Source organism: Arvicola amphibius, chromosome 12 (genome assembly GCF_903992535.2).
Source record: "Arvicola amphibius chromosome 12, mArvAmp1.2, whole genome shotgun sequence".
Taxonomy (NCBI): domain Eukaryota; kingdom Metazoa; phylum Chordata; class Mammalia; order Rodentia; family Cricetidae; genus Arvicola; species Arvicola amphibius.
This window is the reverse complement of record NC_052058.2, coordinates 97,724,574-97,734,861: the sequence shown is the minus strand read 5'-3', so window position 1 is coordinate 97,734,861 and position 10,288 is coordinate 97,724,574. Positions and strand designations below refer to the sequence as shown.

The following is a 10,288-nucleotide window of genomic DNA, read 5'->3' as shown; positions in this document are numbered from 1 at the left end:
GAAACTGCCCAAATTTTGAAATTTTGTTTATAAATATTTGTTTACATTTAAAGGGGGGTTATGCTATAGAAATTTAAATTGGTATGGATCTTGGTCTATTGATACAAATTTTAGGTCAATCAATTTTGCTATATTTATATTTTTGCTCTTGATTAAGGTATTGTGTTTGTGCAGCTCATTTTAAAATGTAATGTGTAATTAAGAAATACAAGTTAATAGATAATCATCTATAATAGCCCAACCTGTAGTCATGTTATTTAAGTTTTCTAGATGTACAGAGAGATATTTCAGATGGATAAATATTCTTCAAACCTTTCAAAGACTAACAGAATACAGCATTTGAAATGTTTTAAGAACTTAGGACTTTTCATGACAATGGACACGTCTGCTCTGGTCAGCATCAAGATTCAAGCTTCAAGAGGATGATGGGCATTGAAGAGGCTCCTCATGGTTCTTGTTAGACATTTGTGCAAGGAACTTCTCTTGCCTGAACTGCTTTATGTTATTCTGTATGAACTGGACTTACATGACCCACAGAGAAATGACTGCTGAACTTGACTAAAGGTGAGAGGATCCTTCAGTGTTTTAGCTTCATGAAAGAGACTGCCAGATATTCTGGAGGACACAGAAGAAAATGACTGACAAAGCCACTGTCTTTGGAATTTTCTGCTTTATAGAAAAAATCTACCAGATTCTATGGGCCTGTAGGCTGAAGATGCATGCTTAGAAGAATGTTACAGAAGAACTTTGGATGACTGTCCAGGTAGTGAGATGTCTGTAAATTCTAGAGTTTTGGAATTTGCTTACAATGTACTTCCTCTTAACTTAGGTAATATTATTTCCACCTGGGGTCTTAGTTGGAGTTGAAGAATAGTTATAGTTTTCCTTAGTTATGACAAAAGATAAAATAGGTATAAATATTGTAACTGTAATTCTTGCTTGAAACCTGCTTTGTTATATGTATTTTTACTATGTTAAAGTTAAAACCTTCTTCTTTATTTAGACAGAAAAGGGAGGTAATATGGAATTCCCCTCTATATGCTATGAATATGTTTTACTGCCATTGGTTAATAAAGAAACTGCTTTCAGCCAATGGCTTAACAGAATTTAGTCAGGCTGGAAGAGATATATAGAGTAGGTGGAGTCAGAAAGATGCCATGTAGTTGATGAAGGAGATGGATGCTGGAACTTTACCCAGTAAGCCACAGCCATGTGGTGATACACAGATTAATAGAAATCAGTTAATATAAGTTATAAGAGTTAGCCAAGAATATGTTTAAGCTATTGGCCAAACAGTATTGCAATTAACAGTTTCTGTGTAATTACTTTGGGTCTGGGCATTTGGGAATAAATGAACAGCTTCCATCAACAAATGTCAGTTAGTTTTTTGAATAATTTCAATGGCTATAAAAACTAATATGCTGGATATAAGGTAGTGATAGTAAAAGATACACTAGCATATAGGACATTGAGGCCAGTTCTTATTCAGTATTATTTTTAGCAATAACATCTTGAACTATATATTTAAAAGTATTTTTCAGAAAATGTGCATGTATGTATGTATGTATGTATATAAGTGTGTGTGTGTGTGTGTGTGTGTGTGTGTGTGTGTGTATTGGGATGGGTATGTTCACATGAGTTCAGTAGGGCTTTGATCCAACCAGTTAAAAGTCTTAGAAAAAACAACAGAAAATGAGAATATCTGGGGCTTACTGGCCAACCATTCTAGTCACATTAGAAGGAAAGCCATCAACAAAAAAATAATGTGGAGAGCAGTAGAGGAAACACCCATTGCTTCTATATACATTTTCCTTACCACCAACATGTTTACAACACACTCACAGAGGGACACTCACATGAGCATGAGTAGATTTTACTTTTTCTGTAGTCGTGTATGCTTCATTTTCTAAAAAAGAGACATAATTGTCTAACTTAGTGTCCCTTTGCTGCCAATACCATCTTGATTTCTATTCTCTACCCCTTAAATGTGTGTACTCACAATCTTTCCTTTTCTTCTTATTCCACAAGCAACTCCTAAGTCATGATGTGTAAGAAAATTATACAATGGAGTGTTCCACGTTCTCTAGGCTTCTCTCTCATTGGCATATTTTGAATTAATCTATCACCTTAACCAATGTGAGCTAATTCCTGCATATTTCTATAGAATATTATAGTGAAACAAAGATTTTCAACAAGAGTGCTTGAACTTTAGAATAAGATAAATGATCAGGCAGAAGAAAATCATCTACTGTTTTCCAGACCCTATAACTCAAACTGATGTGAACCAGATCCCAAATAGTGAAGTCAGTAAAGAAAAATCACAATCTGAAAATTAACAGCCAACATTGTCATCTGGCCTCCATGTGTATATATCTCATTGTGTTTGTTCTTGTACATACATAGAGAACACAGCACATATGAACACACAGTAGACTCTACCTAATGCCTCACTGTGGTGTGCCCCTGAAAACACTGGTGAACAAAGGTCCTCTCATTGAACTCAACTCAATCAAAGTAACACACAGGGGAGTAACCTGAAGAAAAAGTATACTCAGGTTGCTGAGCAGTGGTAACCTAGTTAATTGGCCAAGTTTCTAAACAGGTTAATTTTGACTTCATAGGTAAAGACACCTACAGATGATGTGTATAAATGAACTATAGGAATTGGCAAAAGCTTTTAAATGGTTTTTGTCCTTTTTGTTTACTGTGTGTGTGTGTGTGTGTGTGCATGTGTGTGTGTGCATGTGTGTGTGTGCATGTGTGTGCCATTGTTTGGGAGTGGGGGGTACAATTTGGGGGTATCATTTCTTAAGCAATGTCCAACTTTTTGTTTTATTTTGAGTCAGTTTCTCACTGCCCTGGAAAGCTCCATATAAGTTAGGATGGATGAGCAGCAAGTGCCTAAGGATCTGCTGACTCTACCCATCCCCGGGACTTGGAGTACAAGTACACACTACCATTCTGAGAAAACTCAGAATGCATGGAAGGGGCAAGGCCACCTCTCCCACCTCTGGAATTATTGCTCTTCCCTCTTTGCAAGTTGAACTTTTAGCTACAAAACTTGCCTTTCTTTCTTATATGCATGGAATAATAATGCTTTTACACAGGTGGCTTATGGACATGAGCAAATTTGTACTTCTAATCAGCCTCCTCAGTCTTGCTCTCTGCCCTTGCCATTTCTCCCTTTCTATCATGCCTTTCTCTTCAATTTGTTCATCTAGACCTGGTGTGGCAAAATGGTCTGTATTCTGTCAATTATATTTTAAATAAATGCTGATTGGCCAGTAGCCAGCCAAGAAGTATAGGTTGGACAACCAGACAGGAAGTAGAGGCAGGTCAATGAGAACAGGAGAATTCTGGGAAGAAGAAAGCCCATTCCTCTGCAGTCCTGGTCCAGCCACAGAAGAAGGAAGATGTAACTGCCCCGCTAAATAAGGCACTGAGCCACATTGCTAAAACAGCCAAGAATAATGGGCTAACATAAGTTATAAGAGTTAATAAGAAACCTGAGCTAATGGGCCAATAAGTTGATGATTAATGTGGACCTCTGTGTGATTTCTTTGGGACTTAATGATATTGGGAACTGGGCAGGACAGAAGACTCAGTCAAAATAGGCCCCCATCTTTCCAGCATTTGGGGATAAAAACATTTGACCATACCTTTAGAGTTGCACATTATGTAGCTTTTGCAACAATGAAAGACCTGATTTCTGTTTGACTTATGCCTCTTAGTACCTGGAAATAGTTTTTTTTTTTTTTTTTTTTTTTTTTTTTTTTTTTTTTTTTTTTTTTTTTTTTTTTTTTTTTTTTTTTCCAGACAAAGGCTTGTTTTATTTTAATGACTGATCCACCTGAGGCCACAGGCAACCCACTATGTACAGACTTGAGGGAAACTATTTCTTTGTCTCTTCCTCCTTAGACAGAGTCTTGATGATCTCCTTCTTGGCCTGGAGGCGCTCCTCCTGGCGCTTTCTTGCATCCTTGGTCTTAGACCTGCGAGCCTCAGCCTGGTCAGCCAGGAGCGTCTTGCGGGCCTTGTCTGCCTTCAGCTTGTGGATGTGCTCCATGAGAATCCGCTTGTTTTTGAAGACATTACCTTTGACCTTCAGGTAAAGGCGGTATCTCCTGAGCAGGCGGCGCAGGATCCGCATCCTTCTCATCCAGGTCACCTTCTCGGGCATCCGGGCATTGGCAGTGCCCTTCCGCTTTCCTATGCCCATATGCCTGCCCTTCCATCGAGCCAGGTCGAGCAAAGTGTTTTTCCGACATCGAGCCCTGGAATGGACAGTCACTGGCTTCCGGATGATCAGCTGGAAATAGTTTTTGCAGACAGTATAAAGATAAACGTATAGATGTAAATATCCATGCTTTCACATTCTTTATTACATGACATTGTGTGTTGACAGAGATTTCTGTCCTGACCAGTCCTGCAGTCATTCAATCCCAAAGAAACACACAAAGGCCTACATCAATTATAAACTTGTTGGCCTATTAGCTCAGGCTTCTTATTAACTATTATATCTTACATTAACCCACATTTCTTGTCTCTGTTAGCCATGTGGCTTGTACCATTTATCAATGAGCCATTCTCATCTATGTCCTCTGTGTATGGGTGATGACTGCAAACTGAGTTTTTCCTCTTTCCAGAATTCTGCTATTCTGGTGGCCCTAACTATTCTTCCTGCCTGGCAACTGACCAATCAGTGTTTTATTAAACCAATACAAGTGACAAATCTTTACAGGGTACAAGACTATTGTCCCATAGCACTCCCCCCTTTTGTACAACTGCTTTGGTATATGTAATTTTACTATGTTAAAGTTAAAATCTTTCTTTTTAAACAGAAATGGGGAGATGATGTGGGAAGTCCTTCTGTATATGTATTGCTTTTATTGGTTAAAGAATAAAGAAGCAGCTTTGGCTTGTGATAGGGCAGAAACCTAAATGCTGGTAGAAAAAAGGGAGAGTCAGTGGGACACCATGGAGCCACTATAGTAGACAGATGCTCCAGAACCTTGCTGGTAAACCATGAGCCTCATGATAAAATATAAAATAATGGAAATGAGTTAATTTAAGATGTAAGAGCTAGCCAATAAGAAGCTAGAGCTAATAGGCTAAACAGTGATTTAATAATTAATACAGTTTCTGTGTGGTTTTCTTTTGAGCCTGGGTGGCTGGGAACACTTGAGCAGCCTCCACCTACAATTGTGAAAAAAATCTAGCTGTATTCATATGAAGCTTTTCTCCCATCAGGAACACAAGTTACTCTTCCTCTTAGTTTTCTGTGTGCATATATGCATACATCACTTTGTGTGTACATGGGTGTACTTGTATGTATATAGGGATGCATGTGGAGACCTGAAGTGGATTTGGAAGTCTTCCAAGACCATTCTCTACCCTATTCAATGAGTCAGGACCTCCCACTTAAACCCAGGGTTTTCCTATACAGGCTAATAGGACTAGCCAGCTAATGTGTTGTGTGTGTGTCTGTGTGTCTGTGTGTCTGTGTGTCTGTGTGTGTCTGTGTGTATCTGTATGTTCTTGTGTGTCCACTCACCCATGGCACTTGAGGGGAGGTCACAGAACATCTTCTGCAAGGGTTGTTTCTCTCCTTCATCCACATCTCTGCCTTGTGAGTACTGGTATTATAAATGGGCCTCCTTGTCCATCTGGTGCTTTGTGTAGGTACAGTAATCTTCATACTTGTATGGTGAGTATTTTCCATGCTGAGCAATCTCTCCAGCTCATTAGCTGTTCTTGTACAAAAGCTGTTTCAATGTATAGAATTCTGGCTGTGATGGGTAAGCTAACCTAAAACCTCTGGAAGTATTTGGGCAAAATAAAATCTCCATGATGGGAAAATTTAAAAATAGTTTAAAGATCTTATTCTTTTTGTTGTTTTTATTTGGAGATTGAGCATCCACTACAGCTTTAAATTTGCTTTGTATTCAAGGAGGTTTATGGATTTCTGATCCTCTACCTCCACCTCCCTATGAACTACAGGACATCAACTTCAGAGCAGCACATGATGGAGGAGAGTTATCTGTCTATGTTTCTTTCATTGGTTAATTAATAAAGAAAACTGCCTTGGCCCTTTAAGAACAGAAAATTAGGTAGGTGGAGTAGACAGAACAGAATTGTGGGAACAAGGAAGTAGAGTGGGGGAGACGCTTCAGGCATTCCCCATAGTGAGTCTCCATGCTTCTCCTCTCCGAGATGGACGCAGGTTAAGATCTCTCCTGGTAAACCACACCTCGTGGTGCTACCCAGATTACTAAATATGGGTTAAAGGAAGATGTGAGAATTAACCAAAAAGAGGCTGAAACTATGGGCCAGGCAGTGTTTTAAAAGAATACAGTTTCCGTGTAATTATTTCGGGTGTAAAGCTAGCCGGCGGCCGGGTGGCGGGACACAGCCCCGCCGCTTCACACTACAGATTGGCGCTCCAACGTGGTGCTAAATCCACTTAAAAACCTTGCCCGCTTGGGATCAGAAAGAAAGTACTTTGAGACCATGCCAATGGCTCACTGCTCCCTGCCTGCACCTGGGCAGATGGCGGAATCAGGCTTAGGCGAGCAGGACAGCATTTGCGGATTCCTGCCGCCATAGAGAGAGAGGTGTTTTCAGACTGCGCGGTGCTCTGCGCGTCAGATTTGACTGTAACTTGGATAAAGAGTTTCTGTGCTGCACGCTCAGTATCAAAATTAAACTGCTGAGTGCAGCTCCAATGTGGACTGCTGTGTACCTGTAACTGTGTGCAGCTCAGGGACACCAAATGACTGAGGCAGTAGCAGCTCTGGCTCTGCTCCACCATGCTGAATCATGCTGACCTCAGGCAGGAACTATCGTAATTACCATGATAACAGCGCAGTTAAGGTTTAGACTTGGCTGAAAACAGGCAGTACCATATTACCTGTACATGGCGCAACTTAAGTTTTTAAAAAGTGGTTAACCTTTTAAGAAGTGCTCCTGGATATTAAAAAATTACAGATTCACAATAGAAAAGATTCAGACATAGAAGGCCTTTAAATGGCTCACGTAGGCTTAAAAGAGAGAAAAAGAAAATATAGAGAATAAAGTTAATGCCTTAAAAAAAAGGTTAAAGTCTTTAAAGAGACAGAGTACAGATAGTTATAGATTAAAAGAAGTAAAGTGATAGAGTAAAAATAAGCCACGTAAAAATGGAAAATTCACAGAGAGTCTGGATTATGTATTTTGTTGTGTTTTCTTTGATTTTTTTGACTGTAAAGGAGCTAAGTACAGAGAGACATTTCATTATATGGGCTGCCAGGCTAGACCAGAATGGACATCTTAACGGTATGACTTCAGGATTTGGATCTAAGAACATGATGCTTTGGAAAAGAGTTTCTTCTTTTGTTTTCACAGAGGACGAGACTCTGTGGATTGCTTCTATCCCAATATGGTATGATAGACCACGCCCTCCTGAAAGGTTGCTGTGAACATCTTCAAAAAATTACTTCACTCAACTGCCAACTGAGAGGAACCTAGCACACAGGTTATACCATGAAAGACCTAAATAACAACACCCCCACTCAGCAGGAAGCAGTTTGGAGAGAAATAACTGCGCCCACATTCCCAAATATTGTTTATAAATGTTCTTTTACATTTAAAGGGGGATATGATATAGATATGAATAATTTGCATTGGTATGGATTTTAAGGTCAATTTGTTGTATGTATATGTATTTCTGATTTTGATTAAGCTATTGTGATTGTAGTTCATTTTAAAGAATGTAATGTATAATTAGGAAATATAGGTTGTTAATGGATAATCATCGATTAATAGTCAAGCTTGTAGTCATGTTAGTCATTTTCTAGATGTGCATAGATACATTTCAGATAGGCATTCTTCATATCTTTCAAAGACTGCAGAATATGGCATTTAATGTTTTAATAACTTAGGGTTTTTCATGACAATGAGACACGTCTGCTCCTGGCAGCACCAATCTACTTCAAGAGGAAGATGGGCATCGAAGAGGCTACTTATGGAGTTTGTTAGCCATTTGGGCAAGAAACTGCTCTTGCCTGGACTGTTGCATAAACTGGACACAAGGAACCCACAGAAAGAGGACTGCTAAACTTGCCTAAAGGTGAGATGGTCTCTCAGGGTTCCTGATTCGTGAGAGAGTCTGCGAGACGTTCTGCAGGACACAGCAGAAAGTGACTGAACTGTCTTTGGAATTTTTCTGCTTCATGGAAATGTCTGCTGGATACTGTGGGCCTGAAGCCCGAAGATGGATGCCCCAACGGTACAGAGGAACTTTGGGTGACTGTCCAGGCAGCGAGTTGTCTCTGTCATTTCTAGAGTTTTATAAGTTACTTATTTCCTGTTTACTTAGGTAGCATTATATCCTTCTGGAGTCTTTGATGGAGTTGAAGAATAAATAGATAGTTATAGATTTCCTTAGTTATGATAAAAGATAAAATAGATTTAAATATTGTAACTGTAATACTTGCTTGATAACTGTTTTGTTATATGTAATTTTGCTATGTTAAAGTTGAAGCCTTTCTTTTTTTGTTTAAACAGAAAAAGGGGAAATGATGGAGGAGAGTTATCTGTCTATGTTTCTTTCATTGGTTAATTAATAAAGAAAACTGCCTTGGCCCTTTAAGAACAAAAAATTAGGTAGGTGGAGTAGACAGAACAGAATTGTGGGAACAAGGAAGTAGAGTGGGGGAGACGCTTCAGGCATTCCCCATAGTGAGTCTCCATGCTTCTCCTCTCCGAGATGGACGCAGGTTAAGATCTCTCCTGGTAAGCCACACCTCGTGGTGCTACCCAGATTACTAAATATGGGTTAAAGGAAGATGTGAGAATTAACCAATAAGAGGCTGAAACTATGGGCCAGGCAGTGTTTTAAAAGAATACAGTTTCCGTGTAATTATTTTGGGTAAAGCTAGCCAGCGGCAGGTGGCGGGACGCAGCCCCGCCGCTTCACACTACAGATACACATGCTAAGTAAGTACTGTATGAGTGCAGTCATATCTCACACCCAGTTTTATAATTATAATTGGATTTAGTTTATTAAATATAAAACTATGTCACTGTCATTATATAAGTACTGTCATATACAGGCATTGTCACCTGCATTACTTAGTCCTGGCTGGCCTTCAGCCTGTTGTGGGGACCACATTGGACTCTTCCTCATCTGTCTCTTTCTCCCAAATGATGGGATTAAAGGCTTGTAGTACTGTGCCCAGACCCAAACTTTGTATATTATTTTTGTTGTATAACATCCATGCACATGAAACATTCACAGAGTTAAGCAGTACTTCAATAATGACAAATTAGTAAACATCAGAGCTTATGTAGCATTTTAGTGAGAGAAACATAGACATCAAAAAACATAATTACTGCCTTTCTCACAGTTTATGACAGCAGATGAAGGCATTGCTCCTCATCAGTAAAACAGTGATAACAGGCTTCACTTTGTAATAACTTAGTTTTGTTGTGACTGTTTTTCTTTCCATTCTTGGATTTCAGAACTCCTTGTTTCCCAAAAGCCACATGACATATTTTGAGAAGCTCCTGAAAGAACATTACCCCTCTTCCCAGTTTGCGGGATTTGAAATGGTTCATAAAGCTGTGTGTGCAGTCAGGCAGTGGTGGTGCACACCTTTAATCCCAGCACTTGGGAGGCAGAGATAGGTGGAGCTTTGTGAGTTCAAGGCCAGCCTGGTCTACAAGAGCAAGTTCCAGGACAGGCTCCAGAACTACAGAGAAACCCTGTCTCAATAAAACGAAACAAAACAAAAAGCCATATGTCCATTAGGACAATGGGATGGACCTTTGCTGGGCAACTGCACTTAGAAGGGGGTTCTGTTCCTACTGACTGGATAACTTAGGGACAGAAACGTTACTTCTCTAAGCTTCTATTTCTCAATTTTAAAATTGCTCTCATAGAATTTAGCTCAAAGCATGTTAGGATGATTTATAACTCATCCATGGATGTCACTGATTCATGGGGGGGGGAATTATTATTTTCCTTTGCCTCCAACTTTTTTCTCTTGAGATAGGGTCTCATGTATCTCAGACTGACTGTTAGTTCATTATGTAGCCAAGAATGACCTTGACTTTTGGATCTTCCTAGCTTTGCACTCTAAATACTGGAATTACATCACCATGTCAGAGATGGAGCCAGGGACTCTATGTCCTCCACCAAGTGTTCACATCCCCAGCCTCTTCTCCTTATTTTGAAGAGTCAGTTACAATCTGTGTGAGAACATCAAAGCTACTGCACAACACTCCCATCTTTTGTTGTAGAAAACTG

The 10,288-nt window shown here is 39.5% G+C and overlaps 1 protein-coding gene across 1 annotated transcript; it reads right to left on the bottom strand.

Moving 5' to 3' along the window:
• Positions 1-3,892: 3,892 nt before the first annotated feature.
• LOC119827171 (60S ribosomal protein L19-like) lies at positions 3,893-5,620 on the bottom strand. The gene is made up of 2 exons (XM_042054036.1): positions 5,555-5,620; positions 3,893-4,309 (listed from the first exon to the last, which is right to left on the bottom strand). The coding sequence occupies exons 1-2, from the start codon at positions 5,618-5,620 to the stop codon at positions 3,893-3,895; spliced, it is 483 nt and encodes a 160-aa protein (XP_041909970.1).
• Between the last annotated feature and the right edge of the window lie 4,668 nt (positions 5,621-10,288).